This window comes from Podarcis filfolensis (genome assembly GCF_964270895.1).
Source record: "Podarcis filfolensis genome assembly, chromosome: 14".
Classification (NCBI taxonomy): domain Eukaryota; kingdom Metazoa; phylum Chordata; class Lepidosauria; order Squamata; family Lacertidae; genus Podarcis; species Podarcis filfolensis.
Window position 1 is genome coordinate 37,582,021 of NC_139616.1, and position 26,763 is coordinate 37,608,783.

Genomic DNA, 26,763 nt, shown 5'->3' on the forward strand with positions numbered 1-26,763 from the left:
ACCGTGTTGGCTGGGGTTGGTGGGAGTTGAAGTCCATTATCTGGTGAGCTGCAAGTTCCCCATCCCTGCCATGTTTGGGGCCTACAGTTTTTGCTGGTACTGGAAGTGTTTTTCCCTTGAATCCAAGGGAACAGAATGTCCACTTTTCAACCTTTCATCCCATGGGCAGATGGGTTTGCTCTGGATTGTAATACTACCCTCTCTTAGGAAGTAAATTTTTCAATCCTTGTGAATGGTTGACACAAAAGCATCAGATTTTTAGACTTTTCTAGCATCCGGTGACTTGTGTGACATGCCAATTTTCCAGGTGGTCTGGAAGTCTCGTAACCATTTGGAGTAGCCTTTGATCTTGTTTCTAGTTAGGAGTCCACCAGTACCTGTCACTCAAGACTTTTCTAATAATCACAGCAAAATGGAGTTAGGATGTACTGAATTTCAGCTTCAGGAAGCTCTCTTAAAAATGCAATCATTCGCAACACATGTAAGCCAGTATTCTGAGCTGTAGCTCCTTGGGAAGTGCCCAAACCATTCTGACACGAACACACATTGGTGAATCAGGGATTATATTAGAAACCTGAATGCTGAATGACAAATCATTACATTTCATTTCTGTTTTCCCCTCTTCACTCTTGGAAGGCTCCTTAAATGATGGTGCCCCCCCCCCCTTTTCGTTTGCTTGGGAAATGGTCCATGATACACATCAACAAAGCATTTTCAAATCTCTTCTTGAATGGACAAAGCCATAGGTATGTGTCAAGTGTTCCTAAATAGAAAGCTGAGGCCTACAGAAGTCACAGGCAGGCAAGTGATGGAGGCAGTAACGCTTCTGAAAATCAGTTCTGGAAACTGGAGGAGGGAAGAGTGCTCTGGGGTTTGAGTCGTGCTTACAGGTTTCCCCCAAGCATCTGTTTGGGCACTGTGAGAACAGGATGCTGAGCTATTGGCCTAATCCAGCAGGCTGTTACGTTGTTTTTTTAAATCCCATTGTTTTGGACTAGGATCATACCCTGAGCCTAGAATTCTAAACTCACCTGTTGTCAGGCTTCGGGGAATTGAATCCCTCCCCAGGTGGCAGTAAATAAGCAGATCAAATGAAAGTAGCATTCTTACCATTTCGTTTCTTTAATAAGCACAGCGAGAGACAAAGGATATCTCTCTAGAAATGGTGTTGCTCCCAGTAAAGGTTTACCCCCTCTGTCTCCCATTAATCTACGTCACTCCTACATCAGGTAATCTGAGCTTGTTGCCACTGTGCTCCCTGTTGAATCTTTTTTAAAAATTGATTTATTATGCAAATACAAAGCAAAGGCAAAGCATACATACATCTGGCAAAAACAAAGACAAAAGAAAAAGAAAAGAAACACATACACACACCCCTACATACAAACAAAAACAAAATAGGTACAAAAATAAGAACGATACGAAAATGGAACAACTTCAAAGAATATAAACAGTAAAGTAAATAACTAAGAAAGACATCCCAGGGTGCCATTTCTCTGCTGAGGTACTGGCTTTTCTAGATTTTTTGTTTTGACTTCTGTCAATCACACAGTTCATTTCCTGTGGCTAAAACAGATTCTCTGTATTTCATTATATTCCTCACCTTGGTATGAGGAGTCATATTCTCACTTACTGGTTTATTCTAAACCCAGCCAAATCCTGATTGTTGAACCTTGATTCGATAAATAAGTATTTAGGCATTCCTATTCCTTCTGGATAGTTTGTTAGACTTATTCCTTAAGGCTTTGGTTAGCTTAGCAAGTTCCAAGTACTTGCTTAACTTCTGTAGCCATTCTTCTTTAGTTGGTATATAATTATCCTTCCAATTTTTGGCTATCGCCGTTATTGCATAGAAAAATTGTCTTATTTTTTTCTTTTGGAATTCTACTATTATCCCAAGAAGGAATGTTTCTGGCTTTTTATGAAATGTAATTTTTAATAGTTTTTTCATTTCATTGTAGATTATGTCCCAGAATTTCTGTGCTCTCTGTTCTATCACTCTCAAAGCCCGTCTAGTCTTAGGTGAAGTGGGGTCAGGAATGCTTTCCAAAGACACTGAATCTGCCATCTGTCTCTCTCCTGGCATTTCCTCTTCTAGCTGTTCCTCACCCAGTAAAGGTAAAGGTAAAGGTACCCCTGCCCGTACGGGCCAGTCTTGACAGACTCTAGGGTTGTGCGCTCATCTCACTCTATAGGCCAGGAGCCAGCGCTGTCCGGAGACACTTCCGGGTCACGTGGCCAGCGTGACAAGCTGCATCTGGCGAGCCAGCGCAGCACACGGAAACGCCGTTTACCTTCCCGCTAGTAAGCGGTCCCCATTTATCTACTTGCACCCGAGGGCACTTCCGAACTGCTAGGTTGGCAGGCGCTGGGACCGAGCGACGGGAGCTCACCCCGCCGCGGGGATTCGAACCGCCGACCTTTCGATCGGCAAGTCCTAGGCGCTGAGGCTTTAACCCAGAGCGCCACCCGTGTCCCGTCCTCACCCAGTATTTCCCAGCTTTTCCCCTCTGGACTACGCCCCTCTGCAAACCACTGTTCTAAATCAATACTGTCCTCCTGCCCTTGGGAAGATTCAGAACAATGGCTCCCACCATTACTCCTCAGTCCAGCCTCTGACACCTGTGTCGAAGACCCATCGGTCTCAGTGGGATTTACCTCTGAGCAGACATGTATGGGATCCTGCTGTTAAAAGCAATCCTAACTCACACACTGACTTACGCAAACAATATAATACAATAATCACGCTGGCAATCTCTCTCTTAAACATACAAAATGTTGTTTTATTTCCTCAGTTCCAAATTAGCACATTTTCCGGCCAGGTTATAACAAAATTGTCACTGAATATTTCCGCAACGAAAGAAATATTAATACAAATAAGTGGTTTGTTTGTTTTTTTTAAAAAAATTATATATACATAAGATTCGAAATAATATAACAGAAGATGGGTTAAAATAACACTATTAGTTTATAGAACCAGATTTGGCTACCATATATACAGATACTATCTCAGACTTAATACCCTATTTCTTACGCTCAAAAGTTAAATGGAGCAAAAATCCAAATTGCTTCTTCTATCCATTACTTTCAGTATGTGAGGCTTTACAAAAGTGTAGGTAAGTTGCGTCTTAAAGAGTTTTCGGTTTTCCGTCATTTAATTATATTTAGAACCATCTGGATATCTACCATTTCAGATCATTCAATATTCACTGAAGAAAGAAGTAATGCATGCCAGCAAATTGTCACTGTGTAATCGGAGTTACATGTATCCCAGCAGCAAAATGCTCAGAAGAATTGATTATACGCAGGCTGAGACATCTATTGAAGAAGCCACTTTATGGAAATGCAGAGAAGAGTGATTTCTCCTTCAGTGGTATCATGGAGAACGTTTCAGTCAATTGACATTGGTAGAGAACAGGCGGGGGAAGGAAAACAGGCCTTGTGAATATAGAAATGCAGCAATATATTATTATTTTCAGAGCTTCCCTAAAGCTCTAGATCCCCAGGTTAGCTACAAGTATGGTAGTATTCTCAACTAGAATCAGTTATCATGTGGTCAGTCATCCAAGATCACATGCCTTGTTATGGCTGCCTTTCTCATATGCTATCCACCTGTCACTGGAAACTATAGGGCTGGGATAAAGGGAGGTCAATTTGCTTTGAACTCTGGAGTTGTGTCAGCCTCTGGATGGTGCATAACCATCCCAAGTTTCCAGGGATGAAGGAGGGGCTGGTAGCAGCAGCACCCGCCATAGACGTGGTATAGCGGGATCCAATTTTGCAGCTCACAGCTTAGTAAGACTGACAGTCTATTACCAGTAGTTTTGAAGAATTCAGGAACAATGAGTGTTTCTAGCATAAGGAAAACAAAAACAGGAAATGAAAGGGGGAAGATGGATATATCGAGTTCTTTGCTCCTAGTTCACATCTTTTCATTTCCCCAAAGGACCGAGGTAGCGCTAACATAATCTTGCTCTGAGTGGTGCACCAGCACTAAAAAAGTGGGGGTATGAAACTCTCCACAAAGAAACAAAGAATAATGCATCCCCTAGGAATGTGGTAGGTAGGATGAGCCTACTGTATTTTTCGCTCTATAAGACGTACCCGACCATAAGACGCACCTAGTTTTTAGAGGAGGGAAACAAGAAACAAGAAAGCAATGCAAAGCCTCTTGAGCAAAGAGGGAGGAGCAATCCGGCTGCGCTCAAAAGGCTTTGCGTGGCTATCCCTGAAGCCAGAAGAGCAAGAGGGATCGGTGCACACCGATCCCTCTTGCTCTTCTGGATTCTGGGATAGCTGCGAAGCCTGCATTCACTCCATAAGACGCAGACACATTTCCCCTTACTTTTTAGGAGGGGGAAGTGCGTCTTATAGAGCGAAAAATACGGTACCTGGACCCAACCGGAAACAAGGCCCTACCTGGGCTTTCCCAAAGCCCAGCTGTGAGAGGGGGAAATCAGCCTAAGGAATGCAGATCGCTACAGGAGGAGCCTCTAGTATACAAGGGCTGTGGGCCACAGCTAGCACACGCCCAAGCTCACCCAGAGTATACAAAAACAGGAACTGTAAATTAACTGTTTGCAAAGTGCATGTATGCCACAGATGAGTTTCAAAGCGCCAGGTAGCGGTAATAAACAACAGCACACAAATACAGTCCCCAAATTGTGTTCTTTCATTAAAATGTAATGTAGGGGTAGGGAATCTCTGGCGTGTGGGCCAAATCTGGCCCACCAGGTCTCCCAGTTTGTCTCACAAGGCTCTTCTCCTCACCCGAAATCACATCCACCAAACCCACACCTGATATCATATGTAATGTCAGGTGTGACGCAAGTTAGAGACACAGCTAGATCCCTGCAGAAGGCAGGATTGAACTCTCCAAGCATCAGCTGATGCAAAAGGAGTTAAATCCCGCTTGGTCACTATCCGCCCTTCCCTCAAAGGTCAACACTGAATGGTGGGCCGGACAACTCACCCAGTTGTCCCAAGCTGGCCCACAGGATGGGCAGAAGATAAAAGGTTCCCCACCCCCTGGTAGAACCAAACAGAAGGTAGATTTCTTTTCAGATTTCTTGGGTTTTTCTCTCAAAGCATTAAAGTGATATATTAGGTACCGCACATCTTCTGTGCTTGCAAAAAGGGCATTACTGAACAGCTACTAAATTAATAATAGAGAAAAGTGGGAAGGGCCGAAAGGAAGGCAGTGCGAAAATGCAATAGGAGTAAACAAGTTCAGTTCTCTTTCACACAGAAACAACGAAGCTCAGATGTGTTCTCAAGAGTGATTTACTCCAAAGGCCAACGGGGACGCAAGTTTCATATTGCACTAAAGAACACAGAGCTCCTGACTGAGTAACCCGGTGAATCGCAGCAGCGTGGTTTAGATCCCCCCTCGTGATAACTGGGCAGCATGACATCAGTGGGACAAAAAAAGGAAAAGTGAGTTCCACTCAGGGTGGTGTTTTAGCTGCTATGCAAGACTTCCAGAGGGGTGGCCATGTCAACCTTGAACCTAACAAATTATTTGCGGCACAAGCTCTCATGGGCACTATAGTCCATGTCAACAGGTTGTTGGGAAATAAGAGGATGGTATTAGGAGGGTCCAGAAATCCTACAGATTCACTAAAAGCACATGCAAAGAAGGGGTGGTATCCAATGTCCTTTCCCCATTAGCACAAGGATATCAGGGGAAGGGGGGGGGGGAGTTCTGCTGCACAAGCAGAAATTCTTGCACTGATAGGATAAGTGACTTAGCAATATTTTGGATACAAGCCAAGGATGGCCCTCTACCACCAAAGGCATTAGCTGGAGCCAGGACACCCATGGGCGGCATATTTGGCTGCCTTGCAGAAGGGATCTATGCATATGCATCTGTATGTATGGAGGACTTATCCATGTGGGGGGACTCTGGTCCAGATCAGCCCCCCCCCACCATGGAAGTGATATATATGCAGCTAGAGCAGCTGAATTTCCAGATTGTGGGAGGGGGGCATAGTGTTTCTTGCATGTAGGGGCAGGGATAGCCCCTCATACATTCTTTCGACATCCGAGTCCTAGTAGCATTAAGTGAAAATGATCTGTCGTGATCTGTACTTTTTTTTGTTGCAGTTCGCTGCCATTGGGCCCTCTTTTGACATTTCCTCCTAGACGGCATCTTGACAAACCTAGACACTATCTTAAAAAGCAGAGACATCAACTTGCCAACAAAGGTCCGTATAGTTAAAGCTATGGTTTTCCCAGTAGTGGTGTATGGAAGTGAGAGCTGGACCATAAAGAAGGCTGATTGCCAAAGAATGGATGCTTTTGAATTATGGTGCTGGAGGAGACTCTTGAGAGTCCCATGGACTGCAAGAAGATCAAACCTCTCCATTTTGAAGGAAATCAGCCCTGAGTGCTCACTGGAAGGACAGATTATGAAGCTGAGGCTCCAAGACTTTGGCCACCTCATGAGAAGAGAAGACTCCCTGGAAAAGATCCTGATGTTGGGAAAGATGGAGGGCACAAGGAGAAGGGGACGACAGAGGACGAGATGGTTGGACAGTGTTCTCGAAGCTACTAGCATGAGTTTGACCAAACTGCAGGAGGAAGTGGAAGACAGGAGTGCCTGGCGTGCTCTGGTCCATGGGGTCACAAAGAGTCGGAAATGACTAAACAACAACAACAACCCTTTCTCTCTATTTGCACCCAAACTCCAAAAGTTTGCAACCAAACGAAGAGTTCAAGAAAGTAACTCTTAATAATGAAGGGTTGAATCCAATGTTAGCCCATGAAATGAATGGACATGGATAACTTAGGTGAAGCTGAGTCAGTTAAGTAAAAAGGGGACATTCATTGTCCACTGAAGGCCACGGAGGGAGCGTTTCTGGTTCTTAATTCCATTTGCCTTCGGCAGTCGCTGCTCTTGAGTTTCCTGTGGGCATCACTCTGAATGTTCAAAGGTGGCATCCTGAATACAGAATTGTGGGCAGAGCAAAGTAGGGGCATCAGGAGGAGACTCCGGAGTATCCAGAAGAAACATAATAAATAGAGCATCTTGGACTGAAGGGGAAATTGGGATAAGGGGACTCTTGAGCAGGCTGGAATCTTTGAAGACAAGCTGCCAAATTTCCTTGGGCTCTGCAACAAAGGCCAGCAGTTCACAAGGACTCTCTCTTTTACTGCAGCTGAAACATTAGATGCACTGAATGAAATATACTTTCGTCTTCTACACACGTGCGCACAGAGACTCCTTTCTCAAAAAGCCCCCTTTCCGGAATTTCTGGGTTTGCTTCGCCTGAGTTTTCAGATCTGAAATGCTTACAAGTTGGTGCCACTTTCTTCACCATTAATACAACATGACAAGTGACTTCTCCTTAGCACCTCAGCCGTTCCAAGCCCCATTCATTACTGCCGCATGAAGCTAGTCCTTAATACATTCCTATTCATTTCATTTGACAGCTAACAACTAAACATGTTTTCTCTCTCCCCACCTTATACAATGAAGCATTCATTTCAGGATGGCAAATTGAACCTCTGCATATGGCTTTCCTCCGTGAGCCAAATTCCAAATTTACTGCCATTGTGCCTTATCTCTCAACGGCTTGCTGCACTAAACTCTGTCACCGTGTTTTACGGCTGGAGGCCTGTTTCCTCAAATTGAGGCAGATTTGTTTATTGCTGCTCCCTGAGCAATGTCCTGTGCAAATAGGAGAGACTTAAAAATGATTAATCCTTTTTTAACGAGTTGTGATATAATGGACATATTTTGTGGGGGTCTTCTGAATTATTTCAACACACACACTTTGATTTATCTAACTTAATGGGAAGCTTGGTTTAATAAAAAAAGTTAAGCCTATTTGCACACAAATGGGGTGTGTGTTTGTGAAATGTGGGAATGTGAGGAGATTCTGGGGCTGGGTTTTCTCAATGATAGCGACTATATTCCTCAACAACATTTGCCTCCAGATCTCTCTGTGGCCCTTCTTTCTTTAGAGAATGCCGCCAATCCTCCTAATGCTTATAAAAATCTGATGTTTATGTTACTATCAGCAGCCAGACTGGTAATGGCTCAATCCTCAAAAAGTTCCTTTGCAAGAGAAATAATTTACTAATGTATGGGACATTGTTTTATCTGATCAACTGGTCAGACACAGACGTGTAGTCCAGGTGAAGCCAAATCAGATAGTTTTGATGCACACTCATTCCCTTTATTTTTTGGATCATATAAATAGGGCTAGTCACAGAAGGGATGATCCTGCCCACAGACTTCAGCTGAAACAGGGACAAGGAGTGGTGTAGTGGTTAAGAGCGGTAGACTCGTAATCTGGTGAACCAGGTTTGCGTTCCCGCTTCTCCACATGCAGCTGCTGGGTGACCTTGGGCTAGTCACGCTTCTCTGAAGTCTCTCAGCCTCACTCACCTCACAGCGTGTTTGTTGTAGGGGAGGAAGGGAAAAGGAGATTGTTAACCGCTTTGAGACTCCTTAGGGTCTGTGGGTTAAACCACAGGGCCTAGGGCTTGCTGATCAGAAGGTTGGCGGTTCAAATCCCCGCGGCGGGGTGAGCCCCCGTTGCTCAGTCCCTGCTCCTGCCAATCTAGCAGTTTGAAAGCATGCAGTGCAAGTAGAGAAATAAGTACCGCTCTGGTGGGAAGGTAAACAGCGTTTCTGTGTGCTGCTCTGGTTCGCCAGAAGCGGCTTAGTCATGCTGGCCACATGACCTGGAAGCTATACGCCACAACCCTAGAGTTGTCTGCGACTGGACCTAACGGTCAGGGCCCCTTTACCTTTAGGGTAGTGATAAAGCGGGATATCAATTCCAAACTCTTCTTCCTCTTTGGCCTTCCAGATGTTGCCGGACTCCAACTCCCATCATTCGCGGCCATTAGCCACACTGGCTGGGGCTGATGGGAGCTGGTGTCCGACAGCATCCCGAAGGCCACAGGTCCCCCCGCATCCCTGACCTAAAAACCCTGCCTGCAGCTATGCAATCTAAAACAAAACAAAAGAGAGCAAATGCATCCAAACAACATCTTGTTGTGTTGCAAATCTCAAAACTAACAGTACCGGGCACCCAGATCTTCTCTGTTACCCCCAAAGTCAGGGGACTTTTGTCCCAAGGACAGCACTGTCTACAAGCTGAACACTTCAGTGACAAGAGCACACGGTTTTCTTTTCTCCATTGGGAGGGTTTGCAAACAGTTCCTGTTAAACAGTCCTGATGCAGGATGGTATCTGTGCATTTGGAGAATCTGTGGTGCAGAGGGGAACCAGCTCCATGTAATTCATGCACCACGTAAGAGAAAATTATAATACTGCTATTATTTGGGAGGGTGGGGCAGCACCTAAAGTAACAGAGCAAATGATGCATGACCAGAAAAGTAGTGTTAGATCTGTGGAAGAAGGAGGGCGCTTGGGAAAGATGGGAGCACAGTGATCACAAAATAGGACTGTGGCTCTACCGTTGGGTGGAATGAGGCACCTGCCTTCAACGGCACGTGCTGTGTGAGCGCCAGGCAGCTTGCCCTCCATCCCCTAAGCTAGCTTGCTGCCCTCAGGGGCAGGAGAGGACACAGTCCCATCACCAGTGTTGTAATAGGACTCAACCACGGACCGGTTGGTTTCTGTAAACATAATGTGAGAGATGCCGTCCTGTCCTGCCTTGGTTGCAAAATGAGCCTAACATGATGCAACAGACCTGCTGTGCTGGTGCAAAGGGGTGAAAGGAACAGAGTTTATCCTTTAAAAACAAACAAACACAACACTCACAGAGATGTAGTATTGGGTGAAGCTTATTATGGAAAGTAAAAAAAAGCTACGGTGTCATTTGCTATCTATGGCAGTGCAAAGTGTGGGTGTAGCGAACCGCACTCCAGTTAAATCGTATTAGGATTCAGATCAGTCTTAACAACAGCTTCCCTTTCAGCTGTCCATGCCACATCCTTACCCGAAAACATTTCAGCGAAAGGTGACAAGCAACAGAGGCGCTTGCATTCGGAAGCCCTCAGCAGCGTCGCTTCATGTGCCTTAAGCAGGAAGCGGTGGAAAGAATAGCCTCAAGCGCCTACTTATTTTGGCACTGAGATTATTATTACTTTTAATAATAACATGCCACCAAGAAACCAATAATGGGAGTTCAGGCAAATCGCTGGGAAACTCTCTTGTCTTCTGTAAAAATGCCCTCCCCACCACACTCGCCTATTGCCCTGGATCTCACCCACTGCCACTAGCATATTCCTGGTTTCAGTGCGGCCCACCTCCCCCTAAATCATAGATATTTTGCTTGAGGAATCAATGGTGCCACAGGTTCATTTGTCATATGCCAGAGGATCTGACCAGAAACATCAACCAGGTTCCAACACTCCTGTTCCATTTTTGCCCAAGGAACAGTTGCTTGATTTGGGGGGGAAGGTGGGGGGAGAAATGAGGCAGAAAATAAAATAAATACCCCAATAGTTCCAGCTGCAATTGTACTGCTGGAAAATGGCATCCCGGTGAATCCACAAGCCTTATGACATTCCTTTGAGGATCTGAATGCAGAGCGATCGCATCAAAACTACATAAACTCCAATATATGAAAGGGGCTAGTGTGTGTGACTCTTGAGAAGCCAAAGAAAATATGAACCAATCCTATTTATTTATTTTTAGTCCTGGGCCAAAAGGTCTCCAATTGTTTTGGAAAATGGTGGCCACCTCAACTGTGACCTGTTTAATCATAATAGGGACCCTCACGGCAGATGGTTCCCCTTCTGGCTATAAATTCAGTGCTGTTGTCTTTTCTTTCTGCCCACAGGCTTGTGTCGTCAACTGCACAGGACAGAACCAAATCAAAAGGCAGCTTAAAGTACACGGTGCTAGTTGGTCCTAATTATCCAAAAAGTCAAAGGTCACCACTCTGAGGCTCTGGGTTCCGTGGGTCTCTTTGATGGCTCTGAGACAGCCTTGGAAACCGGGTCGTCCCGCGTGGCCTGTTGCTTTTGCTTGCAGAATCTCCCGTGGGTTGGAAATCACTAGAAACAGGAAAGGGGGGGGGACAAGCCACGGACAAGTTCATACTGTGCATTAAACAAACCTGTATTCCCACCCACCCCGGTACGTGGAGAAAGCAGATATCAGAACACAAATGTATGCGCTGATGTGTGTATTATCCATATCTACAATTAGTTTACTGGATCTGTACACTACTCACATAGTGACCTAGGGAATGGATTAATCAAGTACACCATTATGTTCTTGCAAACACAATAATACAAAAAAAGGCAAAACTCCATGGCCTGGAATTTGGAGGCCACACTAAACCACCAGAAGTGATAGACAATACAAGAAACTGATGGTGCTCTGATGAATGTTGTGCTAATGATGGACCGATGTATTGATGCACAATGATACATGTTAGTAATACTTGAGGAGCTTCACAGTCTATTCTGACCTGCAATAGACCGACTTTCATGAATGAATTGCTTGAAAGGAACTTACTTGTCTACTACAAACAATTATTGGAAAAAATATTGCTTACCCAGCAGTCACTCACAGGCTACAGACTCCTCCGAAAACTACAGTATAAAAGGAATAAGGTTGTACTTTTCTTTGTTTTCTCAGTGGGCTCCACAAGAGTATTTTTATGCCTCGTGTGCATGCACAGACATATGCACGGACACCATTTTGAACCCTACCAAACTCCCCAAAGGATATGTGGGGTGGAGTGCAACTTAAAATGCAGCCACACATCACCACCCTTCTCCAGGTGCTGCCACATCCACATTAAAATGGAGGTGACCAACCCTTTCTGGCCGTGGGACCCTGTTGCCTGGTTACAGCTCCTCTGAAGATGGCATGTCAATGATGGGTTTGGCTCAAAGGTGGGCATGGCACAAAAGCTGGTGGAGCTTCCTCTCTGCCCAGCCCTATGATGGGGAGGAGAACTTTTCAGACAATTAATCCAAAGAATGGAGACAGTGCAACGTTGCCTGGCACTAGTGCCTTGGCTTGAAGGCCAGTGCAATCTGTGAGCCAGCAGTTTGCCACCACTGCGTTAAATTAATGACCACAGCAATCTATCTAGAATCAATGCAAAAAAAACCACAAAACATTTTAAATGGTGCATTGATCCAATGCCAAGCAGACAGTTAACAGCGTCACAACGATGACTCGAAAAGTGGTGGTAATCAAGAGCAATCAAAGGCTTGCAGGGTGGCAGGAAGCTTTCACCTAATGCCTCAAACTAAGAGACGTTAAAGGGAAGGCATACAAGGTGAAGTGTGTGGCTCTGAAAGCCCTGATCTCTTTGCTTAGAGACCAGGTCTTTAGGAGCTGTTTCATCCTCAATACAGCAAGCCTAGTTCAGGGTGATACATACTGTTGACTGAGGTTTGCCACAAGACATGACGTGATGCCAGGCGCTGCAAAGTCAGCATCACTGGCAGATGTGCCAAGCACAAATCTTTAGAAGTAGGGTGCCAGCACTCTGGTGCAATTCCATCTAGGGACGTGGGTGGCGCTGTGGTCTAAGCCACTGAGCCTTTTGGGTTTGCCGGTCGGAAGGTCGGCGGTTCTAATCCCCGCAATGGGGTGAGCTCCTGTTGCTGTCCCAGCTCCTGCCAACCTAGCAGTTCGAAAACATGCCAGTGCAAGTAGATAAATAGGTACCACTGCGGCGGGAAGGTAAACAGCATTTCAGTGCACTCTGGCTTCTGTCACGGTGTTCCGTTGCGCCAGAAGTGGTTTAGTCATGCTGGCCACATGACCCGGAAAGCTGTCTGTGGATAAATGCCAGCTCCCTTGGCCTGAAAGCGAGATGAGCACCGCACCCCATAGTCACCTTTGACTGGACTTAACCATCCAGGGATCCTTTACCTTTTTTTACTTGTAATCCCATCTACACTTATCATTGAAAATTCCCATCTCTGCTTCCAAAAGAATACACAATAAAAACCACTCAGGGTTAAAAGAAAGAAAGAAAGATCAGAATTAACGTTCTATGGGAAAACCTTAATCATGTCGTATTTTTAACTAGCAACCACTAAAGCACCAAGTGTTTTCCTCCTGAACAACCAGGGAGCACATAAACATCAAAGAAAAATACAGGAAATTCACATCCATCACAATACTTTTAAGTAGAAACCAGTCCCTCTTGTGTAATAGCAAGCTTTACAAATTACCACTTTTATTGCTTTGCTTGCCTTTCAATAAAAATCAGGCTGGGGAGGGGGGGGGAATTGCACCCTACCGGCAGTTGCTTAAGGCAAATGAATCTCTGCTCTCAGACTTCCAGGGCCTGGTGAGCCTCCCACCCATCACCAATTCTGAAATGCAGCAGTGCTACCAGCCTGACTCCGCAGGATCCCAGTAAATAATGTTGGGGCACAAACTATGAGTGCTGCAGCTGCTGCTATAAAAATAATTCTGTGATGGCGGCGGGGGGGGGGGGGAGTGTAGGTTGCTCTGCTATGACATCCCATCAGAAAGCATAAACTTCACACTGCACAGAACACTTGACAGGATGCCCTCTTTAAGAGTCTGCCCCAGCTCTCAGTGGACCAAGGAACACTTTACTGCTAATTGCATGATTTGCAAGGATTTTCTCCCCACGAACAGCCAGTGCCAGGGTAGTGGTGATGGAGGAGCAACTCTGAATCGTGACCTTGGGGGAGGTTTTGAGGGGGTGTTAACCCTTTGCCCTGTGGTATGGTTCTGAGACGCGGATGGTTGTGGGACACGGGTGGCGCTGTGGGTAAAACCTCAGCGCCTAGGACTTGCCGATCGTATGGTCGGCGGTTTGAATCCCCGCGGCGGGGTGAGCTCCCGTCATTCGGTCCCAGCTCCTGCCCACCTAGCAGTTCAAAAGCACCCCTAAGTGCAAGTAGATAAATAGGTACCGCATTATAGCGGGAAGGTAAACGGCGTTTCCGTGTGCTGCGCTGGTGCAGGCTCGCCAGAACAGCTTCGTCACGCTGGCCACGTGACCTGGAAGTGTCTCCGGACAGCGCTGGCCCCCGGCCTCTTAAGCGAGATGGGCGCGCAACCCCAGAGTCGGTCACGACTGGCCCGTACGGGCAGGGGTACCTTTACCTTTATGGTTCTGAGATAGACCATCAACAGCCCTGTACCTGCTATTTGCATGGTGCAAATTCCAGCTGAATTAAAAAATAAAACAGAATCTTGCACTCAACGCAAAACAATGTAATGTGTAGTCTGGCGCTCTCCCACAGCTGATTTCAATTTGTGCTTTGATAGCCCCCATTCCATCACCCCATACATTTCATGGATGAAAACAGGGGCATCCTTGGAATACTCTTGGAATATGCTTATGCTAAGTGAAGACCACTGCCTGAACCCAAGGACCAGCCCATCCCACGAGGCAAGGTGAAGTGATCACCTTAGGCAGCAGGATCCACTGTGTGGAGGCGGGCAGATCTGTCCTCCAAAGAACAGCACCAGTAATGGATGCAGCACACTTATTGGGGCCAGATCTGCTGTTTCCTCAGTGCTGCCTGCACAGCAGCCTTTTGGTGAACTGGAGAAACTACTGGTCTCCCAGCAGCAGCTGTTTTCCTACCCCCTAAGGAAGAAATGGCAGGGGCCGCCCTCCTGGGTTTCCTGGGCTCTGCATCTGCCTTCAATTCCCAGTTCAAGCATCGGGTAAAGTTGATTTGATTGCCCCTTCTTCCCAGTGGTGCCAAAATATCATGGTCTCGCCCTGATGAACCCTGCAGGATCAGGCTTGCGTTGGCAGGCTCTGATGCAGGCGTAGGAAGGAAAAGGGTGATGGTGGGAATCTGGGTTGGAGGAGGGGGGGCATCTTCCCAGTGGCGTAGCGTGGGGGGTGCAGGGGGGGCCGGCCACACCGGGCGCAACATCTGGGGTTAGGGCAAATCCATGGGTTAGGGGGCGCAAATCCATGGGTTAGGGGGCGCAAATTACTTGCCTTGCCCCGGGTGCTGACAACCCACGCTACGCCACTGCATCTTCCCCTTCCACACTGATTTCTGGTGCTTCGGAATGGGGAGCAGAGATGCCCGCTCTCCCCTCTGACCTTCTTGTAGACCAAAGAGCCTCAGCAGAGGCTGGGGAGGGCTTTAATCAGCCTGGGGCAAGGAGGCTGAGCAGGAGAATGCAGCAACTAAGCCAGGGGCCTTCTTTTCTAGAACGAGGTGTGGCTCTTGCAGATGGGACCCGTTCCGACGGAGCTTCTGCTTACAGTACAGTGGTACCTCAGGTTAAGAACTTAATTCGTTCTGGAGATCCGTTCTTAACCTGAAACTGTTCTTAACCTGAGGTACCACTTTAGCTAATGGGGCCTCCCGCTGCCGCCGCCGCACAATTTCTGTTCTCATCCTGAAGCAAAGTTCTTAACCCGAGGTACTATTTTGGGGTTAGTAGAGTCTGTAACCTGAAGCGTCTGTAACCTGAAGCGTCTGTAACCCGAGGTACCACTGTATTAATATCCCCACAAAGTGAGAGCGTTTCACAAATGCCACCTTAAAAGCTCAGCAGGAGGGGCAAGGAAACTTGTTGAGACATTTTCATCACTTCTGCCAGTTCTGAACTTCTTGCCCTGCTCCAGAACTCCTGTCTCATGGCTCCTGAGCACTGCGTCTGCTGCCCTGTCTGTACTATTACTTCTCTGAATAATGACCTCCTTCTTACTTGCAAGTTAGAGCTGGGTAGGAATTAGGCCCCTGCTCACCTATTATGCTTGGCTGATGGCTCTGCTCTGACTGCAATATTAATTTACTCTGCAATGCTCTGACTTCACCTGAACCATAGTTTAGATCAGCCTTTCCCCAACATGGTGCTCTCTAGATTTTTGGACTACATCTCCCCATAATCCTGACCATTGTTCCTGCTAGCTGGGGCTGATGGGAGTTGTAGTCCAAAGCATCTGGAGCATCCAAGATGGAGGAAGGCTGGTTCAGGTGATCAGGAATGAACCACACAAAGTCTAGGGCTTGTGTATTCCCCATGAATGAGGAGTGTGAGAAAAGAACAGATCACAGTTCCGTGTTACATTGCGAACCTAGAGAAGTATAGCTTGTTCTAACCTACGCTAACCAGAATCTGAAACCATGGTCTCTTTTAGTTAACTTTTGTTAGAACAAACCATGCTTCCCTGAGTTTCTTACAATGCAGAACGGTGGCCTGTTCTTAAAGTTGAAGCTTCACTCTCATGTGCAAAGGGGAAGCCTGAGAGGTGCACCACACTTCATTCCCTATCACCTGAACCCATGGTCCATCTTTGAAGTGACTCCAAATGAAAAAGGGGAGGTCAGTTCTGCAGCCGCTGAATGGGACTGCAAAGGTAGGGCTTGTGTTTAAACTCTGCATTCGTATTAATTATGCAGTTGCGGGCCTACTTTTCAGTTGTGGCCCAGTATACCCCCTGTCAGGTATAATGGAAAGACAGAGGCCAGGAACCCTGGTGTAAAACTAATTATCTCTCCCCCCCCCCTTCTTTTCTTTTTCTTTTTAAAAGAGCAAGAACTCAACGTACACATGTGCCCTCACCTCTCCCTTTAGCTTTTATCCCTCAGCATTTCATCAGTATAGTAGCTCCTCCTGCTGGTAAATTCATAAAACAACTGCAACAGTGGCCTAGGGAGAAGCCACTTGCCTGTTCTTTGGAATAAAACCAGTCTTTAAAAATCTGTTCTCCTGCCCCTTGAAGATAGAAAGGTAGAAAAAGCAACAAGGAATCTCTAAAGGGGAAAACCAGTGTCCCAATAAGAGCCGGACACAAGCTTTGTGAAACTGGATTACTAGCAGAGGTGTGCTGATGTTCAGAGTGGGTTCTTACTTCCTGTGTCAACATGAAACCAACATTGCCTTCTGTAAGTAGTCTTCACTGCAAACTAATACACTGGCAGAACAACCCCGCGGACACTCAACTCAGAAGAGCATCTCAGTTTGTTCAGTTGAGCTTACCCACAGTTACATGTGCACAGTTCCAAGCTTTAGGTTGCAATCCTAAGCTAACTCACCAGGAAGAAAATGAAAGCACATCTTGCACAATAGACCCTTCAGACAACAGGGTCCTTTAAGGGGGGGCAACTTTCCTCTTCCAGATGCTTTCTAGGGTGCAGCTCCCCATAAGGGACAACTGCATATTCCTGCATTGCAGGGGGTTGGACTAGATGATCCTCAGGGTCCCTTCCGACTCTCTGATTCTACAAATTCCTTGAATGGTAGGCATCCCAATGCATGCCTTCACAACAGTCTCTGCTCATGCTGACAGCAACAGCTCTTGATGAGGAGACCTCCAAAGTTTTGGAAAACCAAAGTAGGACTCTGCCTCGGACCTAAGCAAGCAAGGTCTTGCTCAAAGTGGGTTCGAAGCAGTTTTTATTTTCTATGCAGACCTTCTACGAGTTTCACATCTGTGATTCGGCATCCTGTTAGATATGAGCGTTATCGTTTTAAGCTTAACTTCTAGGAACAAGGTGGCTGTCCTGTGATTGCTGTCTTGCAGAGATCTGCACTGCTCCCATCACTGCTCAAAGGAGACCAAATGTGGTGATGTGGGCAAAAGGCATTCAGAGCAGGAGGAGATTCAACAGATTTACAGTGGTACCTCAGGTTAAGTACTTAATTCGTTCCGGAGGTCCATACTTAACCTGAAACTGTTCTTAACCTGAAGCACCACTTTAGCTAATGGGGCCTCCTGTTGCCGCCGCAGCACGATTTCTGTTCTCATCCTGAAGCAAAGTTCTTAACCTGAAGCACTATATCTGGGTTAGCGGAGTCTGTAACCTGAAGTGTATGTAACCTGAAGCATATGTAACCTGAGGTACCACTGTATTCTATCAGTGAGCCTGTACTGGAATGAATTGACTTATTTTTCAATATATTGGTGCTAACTGAGCTGCTTCCTGTTTTGTGGTTTCACCACTTTGGGATTCCCTTTCGGAAGGAAAATTGGGACGCATGCCAGGAATGAAATGGAAATGAGGTCATGAAGGTGAAGATGGTCAAAATGACCCCATTTATCCAAGACTCTTTTTCTACATTGTTTTTCGCCTGATAGTTCAGTCCAGCTCTGTCCTTCATACCCCCTCTCTCTCATTATACAATACTGTCTTCGAAGAAGAAGAAGAAGAGGAGGAGGAGGAGGAGTTTGGACTTGATATCCCGCCTTTCACTCTCCTTACGGAGTCTCAAAGCGGCTAACAATCTCCTTTCCCTTCCTCCCCCACAACAAACACTCTGTGAGGTGAGTGCGGCTGAGAGACTTCAGAGAAGTGTGACTGGCCCAAGGTCACCCAGCAGCTGCATGTGGAGGAGCAGGGAATCGAAACTGGTTCACCAGATTATGAGTCCACTGCTCTTAACCACTACACCACACTGGCTCAGAGAAAAGAACATAGCATTAAGTTTATGGCATCATTTTACATGGTCTTAAAACATTGGCAGTCCATATAGGTTCTCCACAGACATGTTTGTGAGGCTGGTGGGAGAGCTTTACTTCCTTTTGCTCCTGTGTATGAAAAGAATTACCAGGGCTTATAAAGGAAAATACCTTTGATGAAACCTGGTCTCCCTTCATACTCACTTAAAAGAAAACATTGGTGATTGGCATTCAGTGCTAGTCCTATACAGAGGAGACCCATTGAAGTTAATGGACATTACTATTGAACTCCTCACCAAGGTTCATCTGGCCCCCTCATTATACAGCTTGTGAATAATGCTGAGGACACACTTTTTCACCCTGGCTTTTGACACCTGAGGTGTATGCTTTTAGGACCCACCTTCTTTTTACGATTGTATGTTGTCTTAAATTGTTTTTAATCAGAGGAATCTTTTGTCCGATGTGGGGCTCAAACCCATAACCTGGAGATTAAGGGTCTCATACCTTACTAACTGAGCTATCCCAGCTCATCCACTCTAAAGAACATATTGTGCTTTAATACTGTAACCCACACTGGGACCTAAGGGCAAAGGGTGGATAATAAAATGCCAATAGCAACAAAGCTTCGTTAATTTCAATGGATCTCCTCTGAGCAGGACTCAAGTTGAGTACAACCTGCTGAAATAGAGAAAATGCGCACAATGCGCTCGACAGAAATTAGATTTACTGCCAACCAGAATTGTAACCCCCCATTTTCTCTTTCTCCCTCCAGCCCCCCTCCCCAATGGGAACAGTTACAAGCAGCTGAATAGCATTTCGCACTGTTAGTGGCCAGATCTGCTTCCATGGAAACAAATGTTATATGGGCAAAAAAAAATAAGTAAAAAGCTTTAAAATGAATATGTTCTTCTTTTGTGTTTCGTTTTTTTAAAAAGAAACCCTGTGTTTTATCTATCAAATCACACTACTTCCATATGGTCTAGGAAGCAGGAGGTGGGAACCTGTCAACATCCACCCCTGAGCCCTCCCACTCCCCCCCCCACTCCAAAAAAAAATGCAAGAGAAGGAAAAGGAGGAGGAGGAAGAGGAGAAAGAAACCTCAGTGTATTTCCCTTCTGGACTTTTCTATCTTGGACAGATGCAAGGCTTTCATGGAGGATAATAATGGCTACTAGCCACAAGGGAAATGTTCTGCCTCCGCTGTCAGGGGCAGCGGCTAGGAATCGTAAGTGGGTTTTCTTGATTTCTTTCATGAAATCTACAGACTGCTGATTGCAAGAAAGAAAAATAACCCGAAATCAGTTTACAAAGAGAATAAAACAATAAAATTAGCAATAAAACAGTGAAAAACAGCTATTCAAACCATTCAGAGAGTAATTTTTAACCTCTCCCTTTCCCAGCAGGTGAGTCGCTGCTGCTTACTGGGAGGAGGAGAGGTGAGCTAGCGGGAAGACCAGTGCAGTGCAAACACACCAAAAAAGCCATTCCACTGCTCCTTGCTGGTGGATCTGCACCGTGCCGCCCTACCTACTGTCTTGCTCCTGCTGGTAAGGCCACAGAATACTGAGGTGGCATGTTTTTACCTGGAAATACCCAAGACTTCCTGTACACAAAGCATGTGCTATACCATTAAGCTACAGCCTGCCCCCCTGCATATGTTCTGCCCCTGTTGGAATGTTAAAGGTAAAGGTAAAGGGACCCCTGACCATTAGGTCCAGTCGTGGCCGACTCTGGGGTTGCGGCGCTCATCTCGCTTTATTGGCCAAGAGAGCCAGCGTACAGCTTCCGGGTCATGTGGCCAGCAAGACTAAGCCGCTTCTGGCGAACCAGAGCAGCACATGGAAACACCTTTTACCTTTCCGCTGGAGCGGTACCTATTTATCTACTTGCACTTTGACGTGCTTTCGAACTGCTAGGTTGGCAGGAGCAGGGACCGAGCAACGGGAGCTCACCCCGTCGCGGAGATTCAAAACCGCCAACCTTCTGATCGACAAGTCCTAGGCTCTGTGGTTTAACCCACAGCGCAGAATGTTACTGAACTACAACTCCCATCAGTCCCAGCAAGCATGGTCAATGGCACAGGATGATGAGATTTGTAGTTCAGCAACTTCTGGAGGGCCAAAGGTTCCCTGCACCTGGTGTTAGGGAGCATCCAAACATTAATGCTTAAGCAAACCTGAGACATTATTCTCCTGAATAATCCTCTGTGCAATTTATTAGGACGATATCCTAATTGTTGCGTTTCCTGGCTTTCTTCATTTTACAATGGAGCTGTTAATTTGTTTATTGGATTTGCTTTTATGGATTCTGCAATTGTTTGTACATTTGCATTATCGTTTTATTTCATTGTTCCCCACTCCGATATCGAAATATTCAATGAAGAGCGAGTTATAAAATAAAATAAATAAAACCAATTGTAGGTTTTAACAACCTCAAAACGGATGCACAATTGGCTCCCCTTCATCACATACACAGCCCAAAAAGACAATGACAAGAATCCACCAACAGCATATGGATCAATATGGCTAACCTGATTCAAAAACACCACCCACCCCACTCACGCACGAAAACAAAGTTCAACACAGCCAATCACAAACAAGCAACTGCACCCTAGGCCAACCACAATTTTTCTCACCACCAAAGGAACACGAGTGAATAGCAAAGAGAACCTGCACAAACGACGCCGACACAAAAACCCACACATACATCAAGCAAAATACAAATATCTCCTCCCGACCCCACCCCCACCCACCATGGCCCCCTCCACCTCTTCCCCCTTTTTTCTTCCTAATGTCTCAACAAATGAAACTGACCTACGGAAAATGTAACTTGGAAAAAGAGACATTGTGCATACCTTTGTAAACCAAGAAAACTTTAATAAATTAAAAAAAATGGATGCACAAATAGAAAATACATGGGATGTGTGTTCAGTTTAAAGGATGCATCTAACATGAGAAGAGTCCTGCTGGGTCAGGAAGCGGTTATGTTCAGTGTCCACTGTCAGAGTTAGTATGACTTCTGAATGCCAGTTGTTGGGAATCCCAGGTGGGGTGAGTGCTGCTGCTTGCTGGTTACTCCTGGGGACTTGGTTGGCCATGGTGAGAGTAGAATGCTGGACTAGGTGGGCCTTTGGCCTGATCCCCTGTCTGCGGGCAGGTAGGGTCTCTTTGGCTGAGACCCCACCTGCCCGCAGACTATCTCGCCAGAGTGGTGCATGCTCTAGTTATCTCCCGCTTGGACTACTGCAATGCGCTCTACGTGGGGCTACCTTTGAAGGTGACCTGGAAACTACAACTAATCCAGAATGCGGCAGCTAGACTGGTGACTGGGGGCGGCCGCCGAGACCACATAACACCAGTCTTGAAAGACCTACATTGGCTCCCAGTACGTTTCTGAGCACAATTCAAAGTGTTGGTGCTGACCTTTCAAGCCCTAAATGGCCTTGGCCCAGTATACCTGAAGGAGCGTCTCCACCCCCATCGTTCTACCTGGACACTGAGGTCCAGCGTCGAGGGCCTTCTGGCAGTTCCCTCATTGTGAGAAGCAAAGCTACAGGGAACCAGGCAGAGGGCCTTCTCGGTAGTGGTGCCCGCCCTGTGGAACGCCCTCCCATTAGATGTCAAAACGATAAACAACTACCTGACATTCAGAAGACATCTTTAGGCAGCCCTGGTCAGGGAAGTTTTTAATGTGTGACATCTTAGTGTATTTTTGGTCTTTGTGGAAGCCGCCCAGAGTGGCTGGGGAAACCCAGCCAGATGGGCGGAGTACAAATAAATTATTATTATTATTGTTGTTGTTGTTGTTGTTGTTATTATTATTATTATTATTATTATTATTATTATTATTATTATTATCCAGCAGGGCTCTTCTTAGATTCAGGGACTTCTTGATTTGTACCTTCCCTCTTAAACAGCTGCACACAAGCTTTTTTATAGACCTCAAGTGGGATGGAAGGCAGCAAACAGGTTTAACAGGGCAATAATCCAAAGCTCCTCTTCTCCAGCACTAGTTAGCAGTTGTCACCAGTTCAGAGAGCAAGGAAGGCAGCAAAGACCTCCTGCCACGGCAATCAATTCCTTCCTCCCACCAGGCCATTGTTTTGGCTCATAAGCGCCCTTGATTATTATGGGGTCCAGCCTTTGTTTTGATTGCCAATTCTGCTCCTTCCTCTTTTATCACAGTGCCAAGTTCTGCCTGAGGTGCATCTGCAAGGTAACTTGCTTTAAGAAGATGGCTTCCCCCCATCTCACTCCCCATTCCATCCTGGACCCATGCTGTGCTTTCAGGGCCCTGGGCTCACTCTTCAAGCTGTGGTGTTCAGCACAGTAGTGCTTCTCCAAGGAAGACTTCAGTAGGGAAAGTAAATCAAAGGCCAAAGATTTCAAGGAAGACAGAAATCTGCCTTCTATCAGGTCAGACTTTTGTCCATCCAGCCCAGTATTGGGTTGTAGTCAGCTAAATTAAATTCATGGGCCTGAGTTAGCCATGTCTATTATTTCAGTGGTTCTCCTATGAGCTGAACTAGAACTGGATACAAACCACAGTTTCTCATCCCTGCCAGTGGCTTCCTCGGGTTTCAAGGAGACAGTGGAGCAGGAGAGGTGAAGGCAGCAGCAGCAGCAGCAGCAGCAGGAGGTGTGGAAGCCCTTGACTCTACACCAGGCATAGGCAAACTCCGGCCCTCCAGATGTTTGGGACTACAATTCCCATCATCCCTAGCTAACAGGACCAGTGCTCAGGGATGATGGGAACTGTAGTCCCAAACATCTGGGGGGCCGGAGTTTGCCTATGCCTGCTCTACACCAGACTGACGTATCTCTCCCACCTCCTGCACCTGTTCTTCACTACCATATTTTTCGCCCTATAGGACGCATTTTTCCCCTCCAAAAATGAAGGGGAAATGTGTGTGCGTCCTATGGGGCGAATACAGGCTTTCGCTGAAGCCTGGAGAGCGAGAGGGGTCGGTGCGCACCGACCCCTCTCGCTCTCCAGGCTTCAGGAAGCTCTGCGCAACCCGAAGTCGCGCCGGGCTCCCAAGGGTTGCGCAGAGCTGCCTGCATTCCGAAGCCTGGGGCGCGCTGAAGAGCGCGCCCGGGCTTCGCGCAGCTCTCCGCAAGCCCTGGGGAGACCGGCGCGGCTCCCTAGGCTTGCGGATAGCAGGCTGTTCTGGGGGCTGGGGTCGGGGGAAGCTCGGGCTTCCCCCGCGCCAGCCCCATGCCTGGGGGGGAAATATTTTTTTTTCTTTATCCCCCCCCAAAAAAAAAACTAGGTGCGTCCTATGGGGCGGTGCGCCCAATGGGACAAAAAATACGGTAATTCTGCAGCTTCCCCTGACTCTTGACTCTCACCTCCTGGCTGTTACAGGCTCCTGCAAGTCACTGATACCTTCTTCCAAGTCCATCTCCAACCCCGCTTCTCCTGGTGCCCTTTCCTCAGTATCTAGCCACCACTGCTCCCTGACACTGGCTAAGGTTCTGGAAGATTCCTAAGCTACCCTCTTGTGAAGCCACAGATACCGTATGTCATCGAGCTGCTTTTACAGAAACTATCTGGAGACCCCTTCCCCCCTGTGTTTGCACGGCGCCTGCATACAAAGACAGACGGAGCGTGCCCGCCTTAATTACCTATTTAACTTTTAAACAGTCCATAGCCAATCTGTCTGGTATTAAGGGAAAACAGAAGAAACACGATGAGACAGAGAGAGACACAAAGCCGTTAAAAATGTTTTTAGAAGCTTCTCTCCAGAAAGAATTACTACTCTAAAAAAAAAAAAGAAAGAATATAAAAAGATACCATCAAGCACAGAATAGGAAACGCTGCAGATGCAATGCTTCACAACAGATGAGAAAGCGAAGCGCCTACCTATGGCGCTCCAGGGGCAGGCGGGGAAAGGAAGATGTTTGACGTCTTTACTGAAGCTATGTATCTTGCTTCACAGAGTATCCTACTCGCTCTATGGGGTTCTATAGAATTCAAATTGCCATACTATTTTTAAAAAAGAAATCAAAGAAGCCATAAAATTAAAATTAAACATCCTACAGCATCTAGGGCAGCACATCACCATTGCTGCAGTGGGCAGAAATACCATTCAGTGGTCTGGCAAGACCCTCAGCAATTTTCAAGTGGGCTAAGGGGAGGGGTTGGAAGCGGGTGGTGCTGTGGGTTAAACCACAGAGCCTAGGACTTGCCGATCAGAAGGTCAGCGGTTCGAATCCCCGCGACAGGGTGAGCTCCTGTTGCTCGGTCCCTGCTCCTGCCAACCTAGCAGTTTGAAAGCACAAAGTGCAAGTAGATAAATAGGTACCGCTCCAGTGGGACAATAAAGAGAGATGAGCGCCCCAACCCCAGAGTCGGTCATGACTGGACCTAATGGTCAGGGGTCCCTTTACCTTTACCTATGCCAACCACAATAGAGTTCTGTTTCGGGCAGTGGGGAAAGCTTCACTTAGAGAGGCTGGCGCTCTCCAAAACAACAGACTGAATGTTTACCATAGTAAGTTGTTTCCAATGTTAGCCCTACACAGAGTAGACCCACTGAAGTTAATAAGCATGACTACATAACTCTGAGGAGGACTTAGCTGGAGACATCTGAGTATTTCTGAAGACACTGCATGTGATGCTCATCCTTAACAAGGGCTTTCTCCACCAGCAGCCCAGAATTGACCCTGTGCAAGATCTGATGTGTACAGAAACATGTATTGCTAGGATATAATACCAGAAAACAAGTTGGGGCAAATGTTCTCCTCCTATTAATCTCCCCACAAAGGAAGCACTTCTGTCGCTACATAAATCAAAGCATGACTCCATGTAAGACAAGTCATTAAATCCAAGAGACAGTGACCTAACCAACCACCTTCCATCACCACTTCAGGCACTGAAATAACCTTCCCAGCCTTTGCAAACTTGATGTTTTGGACTATAACTCTTATCAGTTCCAGCCAGCATGGCTCTGCTTGCCTGGGGCCGATGGGAGCTTCAGTATGAAACATACAGAGGTGCCCGGCTGACCTACAAGAAGAAGGTGAGAGCATCTTTTCAGGTACAGAACATTTTCTTTCCTGATGCTATCTAATATGCTTGAACATCTGCGTCTGGTGTCATTTGGAAGCTCTCAAACTCAATTTTGAACGTTGGCTGGTCCTGACAACAGTATTTTCATGCATCCTGTGATTATTATTTTTTTTGCCACAGAGTGTCTGTTCTGTTTTGCACACTGGAAAACAACGGGCGCAAAGAGGTTAACATTACAAACACGCATCACGCCGGCCCCATCTGACATTATGGTGCAGACCATTCAATTGTCTCTTGTGAAAGCAGCCTCAGGGCTCATTACACATTATAGTTCTGCCTAGAAAATTATTATATCCCACTGACTTCCCCCGCTGTTTGATATTGCAGAGCAGATGCTCTATCTATCAAAGTTTCCCCTAAGAAAAGTTCATGCCCTTCGCCAAGCAAGGTTGTGGTAGGAACCAGCCAGTGTTACTCCCTGCAGAGTTATACAGGAACCTGCTGTGAACTGGACCCAAATGCTCTCTGTTCACTGGCCTAATTCTTAGCAAATGGTTCTGTACATCAAAGGAAGCTCCGACTTCTCCACAATGCAGGGCAAGCACTGAAATTGGTGAACTACAAGGTCTCCTATTTTAGGCTGAAGCACATAGGGGTGGCAGCAGCAAAGCATGGCAAGAGTACAAGATAAACAGTGTGTTATTAGGACCATGGACAGTTCACTGAGGGTCTGGATGCAAGCTAAATTAAGAAGATGATTCAAGACTGTGGCTGCAGGACAGGCTAGAGCCAACTGGAAGCTTAAGTAGATATGTGACAAGATGGATATGCCCTCAGAGCAAAATTGCTCGGGTTCAAAATTGCTCGGATGCCCTTCTATTCTGAAGGCATCTCCAACCAATCACATTCATCTTGTCAAATGACTCCTCCACGGACAGGCTCTTATCAGGGGTGGGGAACCTGTGGAGCTTCAGATGTTGCTGGACTCCAACTCCCATCAACCCAAGCCAACATGGCCAATGATCAGGGACAATGGGAAGGGGCAGCATCTGGAGGGTTACAGGTTCCCAACCCTTTTGCTTAAGTCCTGGCAATGACACAAATCAGTTCCTGAAATGCTTGAAGGTCTCCTGTGTAAAAGAAGAAGAAACCCTCTACAGGGCAGGTTAAACTATTTAACTAAAAAAAATGCTTCAAGCAGGGTCCTAACACAAAAAGTATGCAACACCCTCTGGTGGCAAAGTTATTTCAAAGAGCTGAAACAAGGAAAAGCAGCCTATTTTATTTCCTGTTGAGCTCAATGGATGAAATTTTCATAGGATGGACATGCCTCCCTCCCTCTCTCTCTCTCTCTCTCTCTCTCATATCAAATTAGCCCAGCAAATGCTAGTAGAAGAAAATCACAAGAGAAAAGAGCTACATAGGTACAAATGCA

At 46.4% G+C, this 26,763-nt stretch overlaps 1 protein-coding gene across 4 annotated transcripts in view; it reads right to left on the minus strand.

Annotated features, from left to right (window-relative positions):
* Nucleotides 1-2,762: 2,762 nt before the first annotated feature.
* Nucleotides 2,763-26,763, minus strand: part of SNX29 (sorting nexin 29) — a 213,430-nt gene continuing 189,429 nt past the window's right edge. For 2 of the 4 annotated variants that reach the window (XM_083585054.1, XM_083585060.1), the window contains one exon: nt 2,763-10,983. In XM_083585054.1, coding sequence (XP_083441180.1) covers nt 10,854-10,983 — 130 coding nt within the window. In that variant the 3' untranslated portion in view covers nt 2,763-10,853. Of the gene's footprint in view, nt 10,984-11,489; nt 11,527-24,255; nt 24,281-26,763 lie in introns of those variants that run through there. The other 2 variants (XM_083585057.1, XM_083585058.1) reach the window with 2 other exon arrangements.